The sequence below is a fragment of the Hyla sarda genome, chromosome 4 (assembly GCF_029499605.1).
Source record: "Hyla sarda isolate aHylSar1 chromosome 4, aHylSar1.hap1, whole genome shotgun sequence".
NCBI lineage: Eukaryota > Metazoa > Chordata > Amphibia > Anura > Hylidae > Hyla > Hyla sarda.
The window spans coordinates 415,222,592-415,247,536 of NC_079192.1; the positions used below are offsets into that span (position 1 = coordinate 415,222,592).

At 49.0% G+C, this 24,945-nt stretch overlaps 1 protein-coding gene across 1 annotated transcript; it reads right to left on the bottom strand.

Annotated features, from left to right (window-relative positions):
• Positions 1-13,101: 13,101 nt before the first annotated feature.
• Positions 13,102-21,928, bottom strand: KLHL42 (kelch like family member 42). Its single transcript, XM_056569539.1, has 4 exons — positions 21,836-21,928; positions 20,669-21,527; positions 15,675-15,868; positions 13,102-13,762 (listed from the first exon to the last, which is right to left on the bottom strand). Exons 2-4 carry the CDS (start codon positions 21,487-21,489, stop codon positions 13,329-13,331), a joined length of 1,449 nt encoding a protein of 482 aa, XP_056425514.1. The 5' UTR covers positions 21,490-21,527; positions 21,836-21,928; the 3' UTR covers positions 13,102-13,328.
• Positions 21,929-24,945: the final 3,017 nt, after the last annotated feature.

The window sequence follows — 24,945 nt, forward strand, 5'->3', positions numbered from 1 at the left end:
AATATCCTTACTACTGGGGTGACACACTGTAACAAACCCCCTCCTGATGTAATATCCTTACTACTGGGGTGACACACTGTAACACACCTCCTCCTCATGTAATCTCCTTAATACTGGGGGGACACACTGTAACAAACCTCCTCCTCATGTAATCTCATTACTACTGGGGTGACACACTGTAACAAACCTCCTCCTCATGTAATCTCCTTACTACTGGAGTGACACATTGTAACAAACCTCCTCCTCATGTAATCTCCTTACTACTGGGGTGACACACTGTAACAACCCCCCTCCTGATGTAATATCCTTACTACTGGGGTGACACACTGTAACAAACCTCCTCCTCATGTAATCTCCTTACTACTGGGGTGACAAACTGTAACAAACCTCCTCCTCATGTAATATCCTTCCCACTGGGGTGACACACTGTAACAAACCTCCTCCTCATGTAATCTCCTTACTACTGGGGTGACACACTGTAACAAACCTCCTCATGTAATCTCCTTACTACTGGGGTGACAGTTTTGCAGCTGTCAGGACTTTGAGAAATAACTTTCTTGCGGAGGGCAGAACGGCGCCCCCATCAAGAGGGCGCTCTAGGCGGCTGCCTATTTTGGCTATAGGTGGAGGCGGCACTGATTCTATATGTTTTTCTGCTCCAGACAACATGGTTCACATTTGGGATTGCACATACAATAGGCCCGGATCTCCTTCGAGTTGATAGGGAGGGATCCTCATCTTTTGGCCAAAGTGGGGAGCGGGTACAAAGATCACCTCTCTGGAGGACCAGTCCCGTCCTGTATAACACAGACAACCCATTGATTTCAGTGAGCACTGGTGTAATGCATATCATCCCCTGAGGTGGCGCTGCGCCGAAACTGAGTCTCCAGGTTTCATCCACAGATTATCGCTGATCACTGTACGTCCATGTACATCGAGATGGCTGCTATATACTACAGAGGAAATTCTTTTCTTTTTGGTACACAGAGCTCTCTGCTGACATCACGAGCACAGTGCTCTCTGCTGACATCTATGTCCATTTTAAGAACTGCCCAGAGTAGGAGAAAATCCCCAATAGCAAACAAATGCTGCTCTGGACAGTTCCTAAAATGGACAGAGGTGTCAGCAGAGAGCACTGTGCTCGTGATGTCAGCAGAGAGCTCTGTGTTCCAAAAAGAAAATAATTTCCTCTGTAGTATATAGCAGCTAATAAGTACTGGAAGGATTAAGATTTTTAAATAGAAGTCATTTACTAATCTGTTTAATTTTCTGGCACAAGTTGATAAAAAAAAAAAAAGTTTTCCACCAGAGTACCCCTTTAAGAATCTTAAAAAAATGTCTCGAAAACTTTTGGTTTTTGTTTTTTTTTCCCAAAAAATTACAACTCCACCAATCCTCTGCTGTCCCCTGACCTGCAGTATAAGAATCTTCTCTGGCCTCTTGCACGCAGTTTAACTCTTTCTTGCCTGCAGCCCACCCAGCGAGCGTTGGGCGAGACGTGCGTAGATGTTTTCTCAGGTGCCTGCTGGGTCTGCGGACTGGTTGAGGGGTCGGAGGAGACGCTTAGTTTTCTTTTACACACAGTTCACATGTAAGATCCAGATCGGTGTCCGGCAGGGTCAATACTGACCGAAATGTGTCTTATCTCAGGAAGAGAAGTGCCTTAAAGCAGGTTCCAAATTTCTGGACGAAATACAAGCGCCCCTTCTAAATGAGTCCCAGGACAACAGTTCTGGGAAATAGGAGGTTTTCATATAATGCCCCTTTATACAAGGTTCAAGCTTAAAGGGGTACTCCCGTGGAAATATATATTTTTTATAATCAACTGGTGCCAGAAAGTTAAACAGATCGGTAAATTACTTCTATTAAAAAATCTTAATCCTTCCAGTACTTTTTAGGGGCTGTATACTACAGAGGAAATGCTTTCGTTTTTAGATTTCTTTGATGTCATGACCACAGTGCTCTCTGCTGACCTCTGCTGTCCATTTTAGGAACTCACCATAGAAAACATATGCTGCTCTGGACAGTTCCTAAACAGCAGAGGTCAGCAGAGAGCACTGTGGTCATGACATCAGAGAAATCTAAAAACTAAAGCATTTCCTCTGTAGTATACAGCCCCTAAAAAGTACTGGAAGGATTAAGATTTTTTAATAGAAGTGATTTACCAATCTGTTTAACTTTCTGGCACCAGTTGATTTAAAAAAAATAAAAAGTTTTCCACGGGAGTACCCCTTTAAAAGTGTCCCCCCCCCCCCCCCTACATCTTATCCCAAACTGGGGCCCCTGCAATTTCCCACAGAACCCAACATTCAAAAACAAACACCGAGTTCCTGTGGCAGTGGTCGTGACGTCACAGCCACGTCCCCTTGCGATGTCATGCCACGCCCCCTCCATTCATGTCTATAGGAAGGGGGCGTGTCTGCCGACACGCCCCCTTCCCATAGACATGAATGGAGGGGGCTTGGCATGACGACGCAGGGGGCATGGCCGTAACGTCACGACCACTGCCTCCTGGAGCACTAGAGTACCCCTTTAACCCTAACCCTAGCCTTGATTACTATTGACCCAATCATCAGTGCAGGTAACAATCTTACATTAGAAAAGCATTACGTGACAATATATCATGCAGCATAAAGTAATATTAGAGAATAATGTAGAGGCTCTTGTGTGTGCCTTGTGCTTACCTGTTTCAAGTGATGTGGCATAGGGTTCTAATTATTGTCCATACTGATTACAATGCCATCACTGAAATGGTTTCCTCATGCTTTCTACATTTCCCATTAATCCTCTGAGGCTGCAGAGAAAAAGGGAGGGGAGTCTTATCACTGCACCTGATCATCTAATATATAATCTTGGGAGGGAGGAGCTATAGGACTAGTGACGATAAGTGTGCGGGATATGGGCAAGAGCGTGGACATTACATAGCGGGAGTCATCGAGTGCTGAAGCTCATAGTGTAGAAAAGTCACCAACACTCTGCTGACACCATAACTGCCCAATACCATCCCTAGAGTGATCATGGTGGGGGCAGCATCATGTCTGGGGGAGACCAGGTACTGCCCATCACCTGCCCAATACCATCCCTACAGTGATCATGGTGGGGGCAGCATCATGTCTGGAGGAAACCAGGCACTACCCATCACCTGCCCAATACCATCCCTACAGTGATCATGGTGGGGGCAGCATCATGTCTGGAGGAAACCAGGTACTGCCCATCACCTGCCCAATACCATCCCTACAGTGATCATGGTGGGGGCAGCATCATGTCTGGAAGAAACCAAGCACTGCCCATCACCTGCCCAATACCATCTCTACAGTGATCATGGTGGGGGCAGCATCATGTCTGGAGGAAACCAGGCACTGCCCATCACCTGCCCAATACCATCCCTACAGTGATCATGGTGGGGGCAGCATCATGTATAGAGGAAACCAGGCACTGCCCATCACCTGATCAATACCATCCCTACAGTGATCATGGTGGGGGCAGCATCATGTCTGGGGGAAACCAGGCACTGCCCATCACCTGATCAATACCATCCCTACAGTGATCATGGTGGGGGCAGCATCATGTATAGAGGAAACCAGGCACTGCCCATCACCTGCTCAATACCATCCCTACAGTGATCATGGTGGGGGCAGCATCATGTCTGGAGGAAACCAGGTACTGCCCATCACCTGCCCAATACCATCCCTACAGTGATCATGGTGGGGGCAGCATCATGTCTGGAGGAAACCAGGTACTGCCCATCACTAGTGTTGCTCGCGAATATTCGCAATTCGAATATTATTCGCGAATATCGCATATTCGCGAATTCGCGAATTTCGCGAATATAGCGCTATATATTCGTAATTACGAATTTTTTTTTTTTTTTTTTTTTTTTTTTTTTTCTTCACAGTACACATCACAGTGATCACCCCTCTCTGCTTCCAGCTTGTGTGGTGTAAAGAAGGCTCTAATACTACTGTGTGAGACTGGCGTGCGAAAATTCGCATATGCGAAGATTAGTGTATGCTAATTTTCACATATGCGAATTTTCGAGTATGCGAATTTCCTATATGCTAATTTTCACATATGCTAATTTTCGCATACGCGAAATTTCGCATATGCGAAAATAAAACGAGAATATAACGAATATGCGAATATTCGCGAATATATGACGAATATTCGTCCATATATTCGCGAATATTCGCGAATTCGAATATGGCCTATGCCGCTCAACACTACCCATCACCTGCCCAATACCATCCCTACAGTCATCATGGTGGGGGCACCATCATGTCTGGAGGAAACCAGGTACTGCCCATCACCTGCCCAATACCATCCCTACAGTGATTATGGTGGGGGCAGCATCATGTCTGGGGGAGACCAGGTACTGCCCATCACCTGCCCAATACCATCCCTACAGTGATCATGGTGGGGGCAGCATCATGTCTGGAGGAAACCAGGCACTACCCATCACCTGCCCAATACCATCCCTACAGTGATCATGGTGGGGGCAGCATCATGTCTGGAGGAAACCAGGTACTGCCCATCACCTGCCCAATACCATCCCTACAGTGATCATGGTGGGGGCAGCATCATGTCTGGAAGAAACCAAGCACTGCCCATCACCTGCCCAATACCATCTCTACAGTGATCATGGTGGGGGCAGCATCATGTCTGGAGGAAACCAGGCACTGCCCATCACCTGCCCAATACCATCCCTACAGTCATCATGGTGGGGGCAGCATCATGTATAGAGGAAACCAGGCACTGCCCATCACCTGATCAATACCATCCCTACAGTGATCATGGTGGGGGCAGCATCATGTCTGGGGGAAACCAGGCACTGCCCATCACCTGCTCAATACCATCTCTACAGTGATCATGGTGGGGGCAGCATCATGTCTGGAGGAAACCAGTTACTGCCCATCACCTCCCCAATACCATCCCTACAGTGATCATGGTGGGGGCAGCATCATGTCTGGAGGAAACCAGGTACTGCCCATCAGCTGCCCAATACCATCCCTACAGTGATCATGGTGGGGGCAGCATCATGTCTGGAGGAAACCAGTTACTGCCCATCACCTCCCCAATACCATCCCTACAGTGATCATGGTGGGGGCAGCATCATGTCTGGAGGAAACCAGGTACTGCCCATCAGCTGCCCAATACCATCCCTACAGTGATCATGGTGGGGGCAGCATCATGTCTGGAGGAAACCAGGCACTGCCCCTCACCTGCCCAATACCATCCCTACAGTGATCATGGTGGGGGCAGCATCATGTCTGGAGGAAACCAGGTACTGCCCATCACCTGCCCAATACCATCCCTGCAGTGATCATGGTGGGGGCAGCATCATGTATGGGGGAAACCAGGTACTGCCCATCACCTGCCCAATACCATCCCTACAGTGATCATGGTGGGGGCAGCATCATGTCTGGAGGAAACCAGGTACTGCCCATCTGCCCAATACCATCCCTACAGTGATCATGGTGGGGGCAGCATCATGTCTGGAGGAAACCAGGTACTGCCCATCACCTGCCCAATACCATCTCTACAGTGATCATGGTGGGGGCAGCATCATGTCTGGAGGAAACCAGGCACTGCCCATCACCTGCCCAATACCATCCCTACAGTGATCATGGTGGGGGCAGCATCATGTCTGGGGGAAACCAGGCACTGGCCATCACCTGTCCAATATCATCCCTACAGTGATCATGGTGGGGGCAGCATCATGTCTGGGGGAAACCAGGCACTGCCCATCACCTGCCCAATACCATCCCTACAGTGATCATGGTGGGGGCAGCATCATGTCTAGGGACAGGGTGACAGGTCAGGGTTGAGGGAAAGCTGGATGGAGAAAAGAGATATTCTTAATGACGCTAAGTCCTGAGTAAAGGATATGAATACTAAAGATTTGTAACCTTCTGTTTTTTCATTATGGGGTATTTGGGTCAGGTTGATGGGAAACACGAGGAGTAACAGAACAAGATGTGAGTGAAAGGGTATGAATACTTTTGGCATACATTGTTTATATGATTATAGAATCATGATCTCATACAGTGAATTCCTTTCAGTCTTCTATATGGGAAGTTGTCACTTTAATATCGTCTGATATTTCCCTGATGTATTCGACATCATCCAAATGGACTTGGTGACCTCCCTATTTTTTCCATTATTCTCAATCCACTTTACCACAGCTCCCCCTGCTGTTCACAGACAAAACCTACAGCGTAATTATTCAGCCGGGTCCACATTGTTGCGTGTTTGTGAATTAATGCGCCATTCTTTCTTCTCATACCAGGACCAGCCTTCAGCCAGGGGCAAAGATTCAGTCTGCGGCCCCAGGGGTGTATCTAAATACCCCGCCGAGCCTGGTGGGGTTGGGTCCCAGTGCCCAATAGCAATGCCCCTAAGCTTTGAGACCACTAATGCAGCCATCTTTGTTGACTAGATATAGATTCACCAATAGGAGTTAATAGAAGATCCGAGAGGCCGGACCCCCATCGATCAGATACTTACTGCTTTATTCTGTGAATAGCTGATAATCCTTAAAGGGGTATTCCGCCCCTGCTCCTTTGGATAGGGGAGAAGATGTCTGATCCCCAGCGGCGGGACCCCCGCGATCTCGGCTGCGGTACCACAGACATCCGGTGCACGGAGCGAACTTCGCTTCATGCCGGATGACTGGCGATGTGGGACGTAGGCTCGTGACATCACGGTCCCGCCCCGCTCATGATGTCACGGCCACGCCCCCTCAATGCGAGTCTATGGGAGGGGGCGTGACGGCCGTCACACCCCTCCCATAGACTCGCATTAAGGGAGCGTGGGCGTGACATGACGAGCCTCTGGCGTTTACGCTGTAAACGAACGCTGGGTGTAGCAGAGAGATCGCGGGGGTCCCCAGCGGCAGGACCCCCGCAATCACACATCTTATCCCCTACCCTATAGGGGATAAGATGTCTAGGGGCGGTATACCTTCTACCACGGCTGCTGGATCAGGCGCTTCCCCGGACTCTTCCTCGGCTTCTCCGGATCGGAACAGCGAGGTGCCCGAGTGCTACAGCGACGTCTCACGCCCTCCGCTCAACTGTGCAGCCACCAGTGCTGCCACCAAGGTGATAAAGACTACAAATATGGTCACCAACCGGCTTTTACAGGTTCCAGAATGTCACACCTGCCTAGCAATACTAAAACGGCACGGCTCAAAAACATAAAGGGAACACCAAAACAACACAATGTAACTCCAAGTCACTGACACTTGTGTGAGATCCCACTGTCCACTCAGGAAGAACACTGATTGACAATCAATTTCACATGGAACAGACAACACGTGGAAATTATAGGCAATTAGCAAGACCCCCCCAATAAAGGAGTGGCTCTGCAGGTGGTGACCACAGACCACTTCTCAGTTCCTATGCTTCCTGGCTGATGTTTTGGTCACTTTTGAATGCTGGCGGTGCTTTCACTCTAGTGGTAGCATGAGACGGAGTCTACAGCCCACACAAGTGGCTCAGATAGTGCAGCTCATCCAGGATGGCACATCAATGCGAGCTGTGGCAAGAAGGTTTGCTGTGTCTGTCAGCGTAGTGTCCAGAGCATGGAGGCGCTACCAGGAGACAGGCCAGTACATCAGGAGAAGTAGAGGAGGCCATAGGAGGGCAACAACCCAGCAGCAGGACCACTACCTCCGCCTTTGTGCAAGGAGGAGCAGGAGGAGCACTGCCAGAGCCCTGCAAAATGGCCTCCAGCAGGACACAAATGTGCATGTGTCCACTCAAACGGTCAGAAACAGACTCCATGAGGGTGGTATGAGGGCCCGACGTCCAGAGGTGGGGGTGGTGCTTACAGCCCAACACTGTGCAGGACGTTTGGCATTTGCCAGAGAACACCAAGATTGGCAAATTCGCCACTGGCGCCCTGTGCTCTTCACAGATGAAAGCCGGTTCACACTGAGCACAAGTGACAGACGTGACAGAGTCTGGAGACGCCGTGAAGAACATTCTGCTGCCTGCAACATCCTGCAGCATGACCAGTTTGGCGGTGGGTCAGTAATGGTGTGGGGTGGCATTTCTTTGGGGGTCCGCACAGCCCTCCATGTGCTTGCCAGAGGTAGCCTGACTGCCATTAGGTACCGAGATGAGACCCTCAGACCCCTTGTGAGACCATATGTTGGTGCGGTTGGCCCTGGGTTCCTCCTAATACAAGACAATGCTAGACCTCATGTGGCTGGAGTGTGTCAGCAGTTCCTACAAGAGGAAGGCATTGATGCTATGGACTGGCCGCCCGTTCCCCTGAATCCAATTGAGCACATCTGGGACGTCTCGCTCCATCCACCACAGACTGTCCAGGAGTTGGCGGATGCTTTAGTCCAGGTCTGAGAGGACATCCCTCAGGAGACCATCCTCCACCTCATCAGAAGCATGCCCAGGCGTTGTAGGGAGGTCATACGGGCACGTGGAGGCCACACACACTACTGAGCCTCATTGGGACTTGTATTAAGGACATTACATAACGTTGGATCCGCCTGTAGTGGGGTTTTCCTCTGTGATTTTGAGTGACTCCATATCCAGACCTCCAGGGGTTGATACATGTGATTTCCATTGATAATTCTGCTCTTATCCAAGGGTTGGGGATAAGATGTCTGATCGCAGGGGTCCTGCTGCTGGGGCCCCCCGCGATCTCTTGCAGCACCTGGCCTTCTAAACAAACGCCGGATTCCTGAGGCCGTGATCGTGACATCACTGCCACGCCTCCTCGTGACATCACGCCATTCCCCCTCCATTCATGTCCATGGGAGGGGGCGTGTCAACCGACGTGTTCGGCTCCGAGCATTCTGAACAAAATATGGCCCTTTAAGAGGTTGCATTCCTGTTTCCTAAAAGGTAGCAAGTAATGAAAGGGGTTCTCCGGTGCTTACACATCTTATCCCCTATCCAAAGGATAAGGGATAAGATGCCTGATCGCAGGAGTCCCGCAGCTGGAGACCCCCGGGATCATGCACGCGGCACCCCGTTTGTAATCAGTCCCCGGAGCGTGTTCGCTCCGGGTCTGATTACGGTCGACCGCAGGGCCGGCGGCGATTGACGTCACGCCCCCGCGTGACGTCACACTCCGCCCCTCAATGCAAGCCTACGGGAGGGGGCGTGATAGCTATCACGCCCCCTCCTGTAGGCTTGCATTGAGGGGCGGAGCGTGACATCACACGGGGGCGGGGTGTGACGTCACACACCGCCGGCCGTGCGGTCGACCGTAATCGGATCCGGAGCAAACACGCTCCGGGGACTGATTACAAACGGGGTTCCGCGTGCAAGATCCCGGGGGTCCCCAGCTGCGGGACTCCTGCGATCAGGCATCTTATTCCCTATCCTTTGGATAGGGGATAAGATGTGTAAGCACCGGAGAACCCCTTTAAACAAGATAATAAAAAATATACAAAAAGATCTATATGTTTGCCAATTCTCACCAAGCGATGTCACCCTAAACCAAACGTAGTTATTTTTTAATCTTTATGTTCCTGATTAGATCTGTGCCGCACCTTTGTTTTAATGCTGCCAGGGCTCCCTGTGGATAGGATTACCATGTAAATAACTATTGGTCACATGATTCCTCTCCTCTTTCATAGACATTGCCTTCTATAAGATGGCTGTTTCTGCTATAATTAGTGGTCTGAATCCTTTAAAGGGGTACTCCGGTGCAAGAAAATCTAAACAGATTTGTATATTATTTCTATAATTCCAGTATTTATCAGCTGCTGTATACTCCAGAGGAATTTCTTTCCAGTCTGACCACAGTGCTCTCTGCTGACACCTCTGTCCATGTCAGGAACTGTCCGGAGCAGGATACTTTTTCTATGGGGATTTGCTTCTACTCTGAACAGTTCCTGACATGGACAGAGGTGTCAGCAGAGAGCACTGTGGTCAGATAGAAAAGAAATGTAAAAAGAAAAGAACTTCCTGTGGAGCATACAGCAGCTAATAAGTACTGGAAGGATTAAGATGTTTAAATAGAAGTAATTTACAAATCTGTTTAACTTTCTGGCACCAGTTAATTAAAAAAAAATTGTTTTCTACTTGAGAACCCCTTTAAATCATCACCGGGGCTTAAAGTAATTATAAAAAACAAATAAAGCATGAAAACATGGGTCTCCATGGTGACAGACTACAAACATGTCTTCTGTAGTCTGATCCTGCAGTCATGTGTGCGGGCAGCATTATACATGATTGCAGGATCGGGCTGCACATTTTGGACATGTGACTTTGTAGGACAAAAAGACTGAATTTTTATCGAGACTATTTCTAAAGTCGCGTTTTTCTTTTAGCCGGTGAATTCTTATTCATTAGGATATTCATGTTTTGTTGCGTTTTTAATTTTTTTTTTTTTTTTTACTTTATTGTTATCACGGACGACACTTTTACAAATTACATTTAAAAATAAAAAAAAGTTTCTTTGTAAAGTTTGTTTCCCATCATCTGCTCGACTGTAACACCATAACTTTAAAGAAGCACTCTTCCAGGTTTGTTTGTTTTTTGCCTATATCCTGCACACGCCCCATCGCTAGTCCTACAGCGCCATCTGTTTTATTACAGCACAACTGCATCCACCTGGTTCATTACTGTAATTGGATCATGTGATCACCAGCCTGGCCCACAGACAATCCCAGCATTTAATTTGCCAGAGGAAGTGGTCAGTCCTGGGTCAGCTGACTTACTGTGAACTATGGGATGACATCATCACATATTAGATCCCTCCTGCTAGCTTCAAGACCCCTCCCCTCCCAGCTCTATCTGTATACTGGTGCTATCTCTATGGTATCAGGATATATAGTAGTTATACACCTCCCCTCCAGCTCTATCTGTATACTGCTGCTATCTCTATGGGAACAGAATGTATAGTAGTTATACACCTCCCTCCAGCTCTATCTGTATACTGCTGCTATCTCTATGGGATCAGGATATATAGTAGTTATACACCTCCCCTCCAGCTCTATCTGTATACTGCTGCTGCTATCTCTATGGGATTGGGATATATAGTAGTTATACACCTCCCCTCCAGCTCTATCTGTATACTGCTGCTATCTCTATGGGATCAGGATATAGTAGTTATACACCTCCCCTCCAGCTCTATCTGTATACTGCTGCTATCTCTATGGGATCAGGATATATAGTAGTTATACAACTCCCCTTCAGCTCTATCTGTATACTGCTGCTATCTCTATGGGATCAGGATATATAGTAGTTATATACCTCTCCTCCAGCTCTATCTGTATACTGCTGCTGCTATCTCTATGGGATCGGGATATATAGTAGTTATACACCTCCCCTCCAGCTCTATCTGTATACTGCTGCTATCTCTATGGGATCAGGATATAGTAGTTATACACCTCCCCTCCAGCTCTATCTGTATACTGCTGCTATCTCTATGGGATCTGGATATATAGTAGTTATACACCTCCTCTCCAGCTCTATCTGTATACTGCTGCTATCTCTATGGGATCAGGATATATAGTAGTTATACACCTCCCCTGAGGCTGTGTTTACACATTGTATTTTTTGCTGCATTTTTTTTCTCAAAATTATGACAAAAAAAATGCTATTTTACTAAAATTGTGCAATTCACCGCAAGTTTTTCTTTCTTGATTTTGGGAACATCACAGCAAAAAGAGCCAAATGCAGTAAAAATGTGACTGTAACTTAAGGACTTCGAATCTTCCTAAAACACCTTAGTTGTGATTATAGGTCAAATCACTTTCTCCTCATGATAATATTTCTAAAAAAAAAAAAAAACTGTGAACTGATCCCAACCCACTTATGAGTCTAATCAGTTCACCTGGGTGACCTCCAGCACCAGCAGTCTAATGAGATGACCAGGTGCAGTGATCAGACTCCACATCCTCTCTCTACAAAGCCAGAGGATTCATGGGAAATGTAGGCAGCATTAGGAAATCATGTCAGTGATGGAATTGCAATATATGGCTAAAAACACCCACGCCTGCCACATCAGCCAAAACAGGTAAGCACAAGGCATACACAAGAACCTCTTCCTTATTCTCTAATAATATGTTATGCTACATTATATAAGCAAAAAAAAAACCTTAGCGTGCTTCTTAAAAAGACCATACCCCAATATAATTGGAATAAATATAAATATACTTTGGACCCCTATTTTAGTGGACGGGTCCCCTGGTGATTTGCTGATTTTGGGACGTCCCAGATACCAGGATCCCTAAATATTAGCTGCTAAACATTGACCAATGAAATAAATGGACACCCCAGTAAACCATAGAGAACGGAGGCCCTACTAAGAGGGAGTAACACTTTAATTTGGCTAATAGAGGGAGGTCCTTATGGAGTGGACGGCCCTTACTAACTACCTATGATCTGTTAAAGGGGTACTCCACCCCTATCCAAAGTATAGGGGATAAGATGTCTGATCGCAGGGTACCCGCAATTTCGGCTGTGGCACCCGAGACATCCGATGAACGGAGCAAACTTTAGAGGCTACTGACGTCACGGGCACGCCCTGCTCGTGATACCATGCCCCCACCCATAGACTTGCAATGAGGGGGCGTGGCCATGACGTCACGAGCAGGGCACAGCCGTGACATCACAAGCCTCCGGCGCTGCACCTGATGCTCTAAACAAATGCCGGGTGCAGCAGGGAGATCGCGGGGCGGGACCCCCACGATCAGACATTTTTATCCCCTATCCTTTGGATAGAGGACAAGATGTCTAGGGGCGGAGTACCCCTTTAAAGGGGTACTCTGGTGGAAAACAAATTTATTTTAAATCAACTGGTGCCATAAAATTAAGAAGATTTTTAATTACTTCTATAAAAAAAAAATCTTAATCCTTCTAGGACTTATCAGCTGCTGTATGCTCCACAGGAAGTTCTTTTCTTTTTGAATTAATTTTCTGTCTGTCCACAGTGCTCTCTGCTGACACCTCTGTCTGTGTCGGGAACTGTCCAGAGCAGGAGCAAATCCCCATAGCAAACCTCTCCTGCTCTGGACAGTTCCTGATATGGACAGAGGTGTCAGCAGAGAGCACTGTGGTCAAACAGGAAAGAGCTTCCTGTGGAGCATACAGCAGCTGATAAGTACTGGAAGGATTAAGATTTTTTTTTATAGAAGTAATTTACAAATCTGTTTCACTTTCTGCCACCAGCTGATTTAAAATTAATTGTATTCCACCGGAGTACCCCTTTAAGTCATATGGAATATGGGTGTCCAATGTGGACAATCCCTTTAAGACAGTCTCAATGGTTGTAGTCTACAGTAGGACTATCCAGAACCTACATGTCTGCGCAGATTTTGGGCTCCCTGTGGTAGATTAACCCCTTAGTTGTTAAAGAGGGTAGGACAAGTACATGGAGAACAGCTGCATGTTGTTGCCCTCGATAGGGGGACCTCGTACGTACTCGCACACCCCGGTGAACACACAGTACTTGAGGAATATGCGGTGTTTCCCCACAGTGTAGGGGTTCATGTCCCGGCTGAGGATGTAGATCCCGTCGTTGTGTAGGGTGCAGCTGACGCTCAGCCCCGATTTTGAAGTGTTGACTTTCAGACAGCTCCATTCTCTGGTGCTGGTGCTGTAGGAGTGCACCCTGAGGAAGTCCTCGCTCTGTCCAGACTGAGGGTCCCGTCTGAAGCCCCCGACCAAGAACAAGGTGTCTTCTATGGAAACCATCTGCTGCTTCCTCACGTGCTGCCGGCAGAGGTCAAACACCGACCACTCGTCTAGGGACGGACAGTAACGGAGCACACTCATGTTCCGACCTGGACAGAGAAGGGACAGACACCAGGTTAGGCTGGGTTCACACTACGTTTTGTCCCATACGGGAGCGCATACAGCAGGGGGGAGCTAAAAGCTCGCGCTCCCGTATGCTTTCGTATGCGCTCCCGTATGTCATTCATTTCAATGAGCCGACCGGAGTGAAACGTTCGGTCCGGTCGGCTCATTTTTGCGCCGTATGCGCTTTTACAACCGGACCTAAAACCGTGGTTGACCACAGTTTTAGGTCCGGTTGTAAAAGCACATACGGCGCAAAAATGAGCCGACCGGACCGAACGTTTCACTCCGGTCGGCTCATTGAAATGAATGGCATACAGGAGCGCATACGGTAACATACGGGAGCGCAAGCTTTTAGCTCCCTCCTGCCGTATGCGCTCCCGTATGGGACAAAACGTAGTGTGGACCCAGCCTTACTAATACAAGGAAGAACAGTCATCACTACTGATCCTGAGTTATATCCTGTATTATACTCCAGAGCTGTACTCACTATTCTGCTGGTGAGGTCACTGTATACATACATTACATTACTTATCCTGTACTGATCCTGAGTTATATCCTGTATTATACTCCAGAGCTGTACTCACTATTCTGCTGGTGAGGTCACTGTGTACATACATTACATTACTTATCCTGTTCTGATCCTGAGTTATATCCTGTATTATACTCCAGAGCTGTACTCACTATTCTGCTGGTGAGGTCACTGTGTACATACATTACATTACTTATCCTGTACTGATCCTGAGTTATATCCTGTATTATACTCCAGAGCTGTACTCACTATTCTGCTGGTGGGGTCACTGTGTACATACATTACATTACTTATCCTGTACTGATCCTGAGTTATATCCTGTATTATACTCCAGAGCTGTACTCACTATTCTGCTGGTGAGGTCACTGTGTACATACATTACATTACTTATCCTGTACTGACCCTGAGTTATATCCTGTATTATACTCCAGAGCTGTACTCACTATTCTGCTGGTGAGATCACTGTGTACATACATTACATTACTTATCCTGTACTGATCCTGAGTTATATCCTGTATTATACCCCAGAGCTGTACTCACTATTCTGCTGGTGAGGTCACTGTGTACATACATTACTTATCCTGTACTGATCCTGAGTTATATCCTGTATTCTACTCCAGAGCTGTACTCACTATTCTGCTGGTGAGATCACTGTGTACATACATTACATTACTTATCCTGTACTGATCCTGAGTTATATCCTGTATTATACCCCAGAGCTGCACTCACTATTCTGCTGGTGAGATCACTGTGTACATACATTACATTACTTATCCTGTACTGATCCTGAGTTATATCCTGTATTATACTCCAGAGCTGTACTCACTATTCTGCTGGTGAGGTCACTGTGTACATACATTACATTACTTATCCTGTACTGATCCTGAGTTATATCCTGTATTATACCCCAGAGCTGCACTGTATAAATATATCACATTAATTATACAGTATTTTTTTGTCTCCATCTGTTGCAAAACCACAACTCTTAACATGCCCAAACAGCTAAATGCTGTCCAGGCATCATGGAAATTGTAGTTTTGCAACAGCTGGAGGCACCCTGTTTGGAAAACACTGCCCTAAAAAATTATCCAGGATTAAAACATAGCACCACCCCTGTCCTCAGGTTGTGTGTTGTATTGCAGTTCAGTTCCATTAAAGTGAATGGAGCCAAGTTGTAATACCGCACACAACCTGAGGACAGGAGTGGCGCTATTTAATTTAATTAAATCAGCTGTGTTTACTGTTCCTGAATAACCCCATCATTCCATAATGAATGGGATCTCTTGGACTACTACATGGAATTTGTTACAGATTGTCGCTGGATTATCAGAATTTCCGAATTATCGTCTGGCAGTATAAACACTGACCCCGCGGGGTGTATCCTCCGATCAGATAGATCCTCCCCAGACATTCACAGGCCGAGAACTCAACAAGGGTGTCAGGGAGCGGGGCCACGAGCGTCCACGTGTTCTGCGCAGGGCTGAAGGACTCCATGGTCTGTAAGGAATGGCCGCCGACCGCGTACAGGGCGCCGTTCACTGTCAGCAAGCGGAAGTTATACCTGAAGACCAGAGACAAAGTCATCATTAATAAACATTAAGAATATCGCTGAACGTATCAATGTTTTTTGAGGAGGTTTTGAGGAAAAAAAACGTAACTTTACGTGCGCAAAAATTTCACCATTTTGCGCAAAAGATTGCGGCTCTTCTTTTTTTAAAAGTCTTAATAAATGCTCCATTTTGTCTTTAAAAGTCTATTATTGCGTAATAACGGATTGCGAAATACGCAATTTCTAATCGTTTTTTAAAAATGAAATGAATTCTGCTCTGAATATAAAGGAGAATTCCTCTAGTCAAGTGTTTCCCAAGCAGGGGGCCTCCAGCTGTTGCAAAAATACAACTCCCAGCAAGCCCAGAAAGCCAAAAACAGTTTGATATCACTTCTTTTGTACTGATAGATTGAAACATTGTAACAATCTGGACGGTCTAGATCAGTGGTCTCCAAACTGAGGACCTCCAGCTGTTGCTAAACTACAACACCCAGCATGCCCGGACAGCTGGAGGCACCCTAGTTGGGAGAAACTGTTCCGGCCGGATACATTGTATCAGCTTGTTGCAAAACAATAACTCCCAGCATGGTTAATGGCTGTCCGGGCATGCTGGGAGTTGTAGATTTGCAACAGCTGGAGGCACACCGGATGGGAAACACTGAAACAGAGCGATTGTGTAGACTGGATACAATTGTAACAAACCCTCTGGGGATGTAAGCGAGAATGTTGCCGTTCATTAATAATAAGCAACTTGTTTGTTACATAAAATCTGCAGAGCATCGCACCATAATAGTCACATCCATGGTAAATGGGATGAGGGGGTCTGAGGGTTTGTTACAATGTATTCCAGACTGATACATTGTTTCCAAAAAGAGATTTATGTAACACAGCTGTTGCAAAACTACAACTCCCAGCATGCCCGGACAGCCTTCGGCTGTCCGGGCATGCTGGGAGTTGTAGTTTTGCAACAACTTGATACAATGTATCAGGCTGGAACACTGTCTCCCAACAAGGGGGCCTCCAGCTGTTGTAGTTTTGCAACAGCTGGAGGCTGGTTGGGAAACACTGCTCTAGTCACTGACAGCTAGCAGTGGTTTTGAATTGACACACAAAGTATATACCGTATATATATAGTTGCATAATTTTTTATTTTACAAAATAAAATAAGCCGCATCTTCGGCTAAAAACTGCAGGCGCTGGCACGATAGCCTCCAGTAGGGGGCGCCATTATCTCCTGACCATGTTGCGCCATTCTTGCCCCCACAGGCGGTTAATCGTTTTCAGACTTTCCCATCATGGATTCCCCAGGTGGCGGTGATATAGAATATCCTATAGATCACGTACATGGCGTCCGCAGCTCCAGGAGGTCCTTGTATGGACATGAGGTGTTACCCCCCCAGGACTCCATACAATGAACCTCCGGCTGCTGCTCCACCTCTTACATAGACTGGGTGAGAGTCTCCTCCATGAAAAACTCCAAATAAGGGAGCAGCGCAGATAACTGGCACCGAAGCAAGAGAGCATCAATTAACCCCATAGGGGCAGGACAGCCCGGAAGTAGCAGAGCTGAACGCGTCCTGGTTGTCTTATGACCAAAAAAAAAAAAAATCACTAATAATACATAAAAGTCAGCTCCGCTACACCCGACATACTCCGCTCCGCTACACCCGACGTACTCCGCTCCGCTACACCCGACGTACTCCGCTCCGCTACACCCGACGTACTCCGCTCCGCTACACCCGACGTACTCCGCTCCGCTACACCCGACGTACTCCGCTCCGCTACACCCGACGTACTCCGCTCCGCTACACCCGACGTACTCCGCTCCGCTACACCTGGCGTACTCCGCTCCGCTACACCTGACATACTCGCCTCCGCTACACCTGACGTACTCGGCTCCGCTACACCTGACGTACTCGGCTCCACGGGCACCACTACATCTGACATACTCGGTTCCGCTACACCTGACATACTCGGCTCCGCTACACCTAACATACTCGGCTCTGCTACATCAGTGCTGTACTGCACAATAAAAATCTAGGGCTGACACTAATATAGGGGGCACTGGGGCTGACACTAATATAGGGGGCACTGGGGCTGACACTAATATAGAGGGCACTGGGGCTGACACTAATATAGGGGGCACTGGGGCTGACACTAATATAGGAGGCACTGGGGCTGACACTAATATAGGAGGCACTGGGGCTGACACTAATATAGCGGGCACTGGGGCTGACACTAATATAGGAGGCACTGGGGCTGACACTAATATAGGGGGCACTGGGGCTGACACTAATATAGGAGGCACTGGGGCTGACACTAATATAGGAGGCACTGGGGCTGACACTAATATAGGGGGCACTGGGGCTGAAACTAATATAGGAGGCACTGGGGCTGACACTAATATAGGGGGCACTGGGGCTGACACTAATATAGGGGCACTGGGGCTGACACTAATATAGGGGCACTGGGGCTGACACTAATATAGGGGCACTGGGGCTGACACTAATATAGGGGGCACTGGGGCTGACACTAATATAGGGGGCACTGGGGCTGACACTAATATAGAAGGCACTGGGGCTGACACTAATATAGAAGGCACTGGGGCTGACACTAATATAGGGGGCACTGGGGCTGACACTAATATAGGGGGCACTGGGGCTGACACTAATATAGAGGGCACTGGGGCTGACACTAATATAGGGGGCACTGGGGCTGACACTAATATAGAGGGCACTGGGGCTGACACTAATATAGGGGGCACTGGGGCTGACACTAATATAGCGGGCACTGGGGCTGACACTAATATAGGGGGCACTGGGGCTGACACTAATATAGGGGGCACTGGGGCTGACACTAATATAGGGGGCACTGGGGCTGACACTAATATAGGGGGCACTGGGGCTGACACTAATATAGGGGGCACTGGGGCTGACACTAATATAGCGGGCACTGGGGCTGACACTAATATAGGGGGCACTGGGGCTGACACTAATATAGGGGGCACTGTGACTGACACTAATATAGGGGGCACTGTGACTGACACTAATATAGGGGGCACTGTGACTGACACTAATATAGGGGGCACTGGGGCTGACACCAATATAGGGGGCACTGGGGCTGACACCAATATAGCGGGCACTGGGGCTGACACTAATATAGCGGGCACTGTGACTGACACTAATATAGGGGGCACTGGGGCTGACACTAATATAGGGGGCACTGGGGCTGACACTAATATAGAGGGCACTGGGGCTGACAATAATATAGAAGGCACTGGGGCTGACACTAATATAGGGGGCACTGGGGCTGACACTAATATAGGGGCACTGGGGCTGACACTAATATAGAGGGCACTGGGGCTGACAATAATATAGAAGACACTGGGGCTGACACTAATATAGAGGGCACTGGGGCTGACACCAATATAGGGGGCACTGGGGCTGACACCAATATAGGGGGCACTGGGGCCGACACTAATATAGAAGGCACTGGGGCTGACACTAATATAGGGGGCACTGGGGCTGACACTAATATAGGGGGCACTGGGGCTGACACTAATATAGGGGGCACTGGGGCTGACACTAATATAGCGGGCACTGGGGCTGACACTAATATAGGGGGCACTGGGGCTGACACTAATATAGGGGGCACTGGGGCTGACACTAATATAGGGGGCACTGGGGCTGACACTAATATAGGAGGCACTGGGGCTGACACCAATATAGGGGGCACTGGGGCTGACACTAATATAGGGGGCACTGGGGCTGAAACTAATATAGGGGGCACTGGGGCTGACACTAATATAGGGGCACTGGGGCTGACACTAATATAGGAGGCACTGGGGCTGACACCAATATAGGGGGCACTGGGGCTGACACTAATATAGGGGGCACTGGGGCTGACACTAATATAGGGGCACTGGGGCTGACACTAATATAGGGGGCACTGGGGCTGACACTAATATAGGGGGCACTGGGGCTGACACTAATATAGGGGGCACTGGGGCTGACACTAATATAGGAGGCACTGGGGCTGACACCAATATAGGAGACACAGGGGCTGACACTAATATAGGGGGCACTGGGGCTGACACTAATATAGGGGGCACTAGGGCTGACACTAATATAGGGGGCACTGGGGCTGACACTAATATAGGGGGCACTGGGGCTGACACTAATATAGGGGACACTAGGGCTGACACTAATATAGGGGGCACTGGGGCTGACACTAATATAGGAGGCACTGGGGCTGACACTAATATAGGGGGCACTGGGGCTGACACTAATATAGGGGGCACTGTGACTGACACTAATATAGGGGGCACTGGGGCTGACACTGGACAGTGGTCAGCACTCTTCTGGGGGACCTGCGGCGGACATTATTGTGGTTGGAGGAGTTGCCCATAGTTGATAGGTGGAGCAGTTGCCCATAGCGACCAATTAGATTCCAGCTTTCACTTTTCAGAAGGCTTTTTTTAAAATGAAAGCTTGAATCTGATCGGTTGCTATGGGCGACTGTTCCCCTGATAAATCTTCCCCCTTTCTCTATGGTATATACACACCATTGGGTGGACGATCTATATATTATTAGGTAAATCTGCTGCCCATAGGTGATCTGATATACCCCGTATATACATCCATTCATCGTATACCAATATGGCCGCCATCAGTGCACCCACTCCACACCCCCTTATCAAATTTACTCATAAATTATAAATATGTTTTAGGGCTCTGAGGAACCAGGACAACAACCATGGCAGCCATCTTGGTAATCACCCCTATGAGGAGAGGACATTTTTTGGGGGGGTACCTCTTTTGGTTCATAGCGGGCTCCTCGCTCCAGCATCCGGTGCTCGGGTTATAGGAATGTACGGCGCTGACCTCCTGCCCATTCTCACGGGTCCCTCCAGCCACAAAGAGGTAATTGTTTAGGACTGTGGCCCCGTAGCCCTGCACCCTCAGCATACTGGGGGGGACGGTCCCGGGCATCACCTGCCATCCGCCACCTTCATCCGAATATCGGAAGAGCACCCAAGAGTCGCGGCCTTGCTGGGACAGCACCATGAGGGTGGGCGCCCCCCGTAGTCTCTCCTCTAGGACCCGCTCCTTCAGAGACTCGGGGCTGTCCTGGAAGTCTGACCGCTGCAGCATGGCGTGGTAGTGAGTCGCCATATACCGGAGGGACGCGGCCGCTAAATCCCACTGACCGTGTAACTGAGAAACGTTCCGGAGGTCTAAACAGGTGTCCAGTGACAGGGAGGACTGCAGGAGGGACAGGAGGCCATGGACCTGTAGATAGCAGGCGGCCTCCACCAATGCCTGCAGAGGCGGCAGCACCTCGACGTCATGGCCGTATCCAGAGTCTTCAGGACATGGGGTCAACGTCTTACGTCCGCATTCGGCGTCTTCGGGTGGGATACAGTCTTGGAGGGGGCTGCCCGTGATATGGCGGATGACCCCCTCTAATCCCTCCTGGCTGAGCCCGTGCAGGGTCACCGCTTCTCCGCTGCTCTCACGCATCCCAGATCGGAAGAGGGCCTGGAAGAAGCCGCTCTGGGCCACCAGCTGGTCCCGGGGGACCCTGTACGATCGGGAGCCCAGGAGGATCTGTACATGTTCCAGCGATGACATCACAACGACCACCTCGTATTGAGAGTGACATCACACACCTGCGGGGGGAACGCAAAGTCATTACACAGCCATACAAAAAAAGTCACCCCCTTACTGGGACCACCCATAGCTGACTGACCCCCCCAGTCCTCCTGAATCCAACCGCGACAAAGCCTCATACGGCGATGACATCACTAATATGAGTGTGGTGGCATCATGTGATCACAGGAATCCATATGTCCCTTATTCCCTTTAATTTGTATGTCCCTTATTCCCTTAATATGTCCCTTAAATTCCCTTTAAATCAGTGAGGGGGATACACGTCCTTGATACATCGTATCCGAGCCCCAGACCCCCTCCCAAATACCTCAGAGGAGATTGTCTCCTATAGGTGCAGACCACACGGCATCGCCCCGGCCCCTCGGCCCCTGAGATACAGATCCCAGCACTACACTTCCTGCAAACTGCAGCCCGCCCCAAATCACACCCCGTCTGTACAAACACACCCCAAAAAGATCAGACTCCTCCCTATAGAGACACCCTCCTGTATATACTACCTCCCTATAGAGACACCCTCCTGTATATACTACCTCCCTATACAGACGCCCCTACTGTATATACTACCTCCCTATACAGACGCCCTCCTGTATACACCCAGCAGCTGGTACCTCCCTATACAGACGCCCTCCTGTATACACCCAGAAGCTGGTACCTCCCTATAGAGACGCCCTCCTGTATACACCCAGCAGCTGGTACCTCCCTATAGAGACGCCCTCCTGTATATACTACCTCCCTATAGAGACGCCCTCCTGTATACACCCAGGAGCTGGTACCTCCCTATAGAGACGCCCTCCTGTATACACCCAGCAGCTGGTACCTCCCTATAGAGACGCCCTCCTGTATATACTACCTCCCTATAGAGACGCCCTCCTGTATACACCCAGAAGCTGGTACCTCCCTATACAGACACCTTCCTGTATACACCCAGCAGCTGGTACCTCCCTATAGAGACGTCCTCCTGTATACACCCAGCAGCTGGTACCTCCCTATATAGACGCCCTCCTGTATACACCCAGGAGCTGGTACCTCCCTATAGAGACGTCCTCCTGTATACACCCAGCAGCTGGTACCTCCCTATATAGACGCCCTCCTGTATACACCCAGGAGCTGGTACCTCCCTATACAGACGCCCTCCTGTATACACCCAGCAGCTGGTACCTCCCTATAGAGACGCCCTCCTGTATACACCCAGGAGCTGGTACCTCCCTATACAGACGCCCTCCTGTATACACCCAGCAGCTGGTACCTCCCTATAGAGACGTCCTCCTGTATACACCCAGGAGCTGATACCTTCCTATAGAGACGCCCTCCTGTATACACCCAGCAGCTGGTACCTCCCTATAGAGACGTCCTCCTGTATACACCCAGGAGCTGGTACCTCCCTATAGAGACGCCCTCCTGTATATACTACCTCCCTATAGAGACGCCCTCCTGTATACACCCAGAAGCTGGTACCTCCCTATACAGACACCTTCCTGTATACACCCAGCAGCTGGTACCTCCCTATAGAGACGTCCTCCTGTATACACCCAGCAGCTGGTACCTCCCTATATAGACGCCCTCCTGTATACACCCAGGAGCTGGTACCTCCCTATAGAGACGTCCTCCTGTATACACCCAGCAGCTGGTACCTCCCTATATAGACGCCCTCCTGTATACACCCAGCAGCTGGTACCTCCCTATATAGACGCCCTCCTGTATACACCCAGGAGCTGGTACCTCCCTATACAGACGCCCTCCTGTATACACCCAGCAGCTGGTACCTCCCTATATAGACGCCCTCCTGTATACACCCAGGAGCTGGTACCTCCCTATACAGACGCCCTCCTGTATACACCCAGCAGCTGGTACCTCCCTATAGAGACGTCCTCCTGTATACACCCAGCAGCTGGTACCTCCCTATATAGACGCCCTCCTGTATACACCCAGGAGCTGGTACCTCCCTATAGAGACGTCCTCCTGTATACACCCAGCAGCTGGTACCTCCCTATATAGACGCCCTCCTGTATACACCCAGGAGCTGGTACCTCCCTATACAGACGCCCTCCTGTATACACCCAGCAGCTGGTACCTCCCTATAGAGACGCCCTCCTGTATACACCCAGGAGCTGGTACCTCCCTATACAGACGCCCTCCTGTATACACCCAGCAGCTGGTACCTCCCTATAGAGACGTCCTCCTGTATACACCCAGGAGCTGATACCTTCCTATAGAGACGCCCTCCTGTATACACCCAGCAGCTGGTACCTCCCTATAGAGACGTCCTCCTGTATACACCCAGGAGCTGACACCTTCCTATAGAGACGCCCTCCTGTATACACCCAGCAGCTGGTACTTCCCTATACAGACGCCCTCCTGTATACACCCAGGAGCTGGTACCTCCCTATACAGACGCCCTCCTGTATACACCCAGCAGCTGGTACCTCCCTATAGAGACGCCCTCCTGTATACACCCAGCAGCTGGTACCTTCCTATAGAGACGTCCTCCTGTATACACCCAGCAGCTGGTACCTCCCTATAGAGACCCCCTCCTGTATATACTACCTCCCTATAGAGACGCCCTCCTGTATATACTACCTCCCTATAGAGATGTCCTCCTGTATATACTACCTCCCTATAGAGACACCCTCCTGTATATACTACCTCCCTATAGAGACGCCCTCCTGTATATACTACCTCCCTATAGAGATGTCCTCCTGTATATACTACCTCCCTATTAAGATGCCCTCCTGTATATACTACCTCCCTATAGAGACGCCCTCCTGTATATACTACCTCCCTATAGAGACGCCCTCCTGTATATACTACCTCCCTATAGAGACGCCCTCCTGTATATACTACCTCCCTATAGAGATGTCCTCCTGTATATACTACCTCCCTATAGAGACACCCTCCTGTATATACTACCTCCCTATAGAGACGCCCTCCTGTATATACTACCTCCCTATAGAGATGTCCTCCTGTATATACTACCTCCCTATTAAGATGCCCTCCTGTATATACTACCTCCCTATAGAGAAGCCCTCCTGTATATACTACCTCCCTATAGAGACGCCCTCCTGTATATACTACCTCCCTATAGAGACGCCCTCCTGTATATACTACCTCCCTATAGAGACGCCCTCCTGTATATACTACCTCCCTATAGAGATGTCCTCCTGTATATACTACCTCCCTATAGAGACACCCTCCTGTATATACTACCTCCCTATAGAGACGCCCTCCTGTATATACTACCTCCCTATAGAGATGTCCTCCTGTATATACTACCTCCCTATTAAGATGCCCTCCTGTATATACTACCTCCCTATAGAGAAGCCCTCCTGTATATACTACCTCCCTATAGAGACGCCCTCCTGTATATACTACCTCCCTATAGAGACGCCCTCCTGTATATACTACCTCCCTATAGAGACG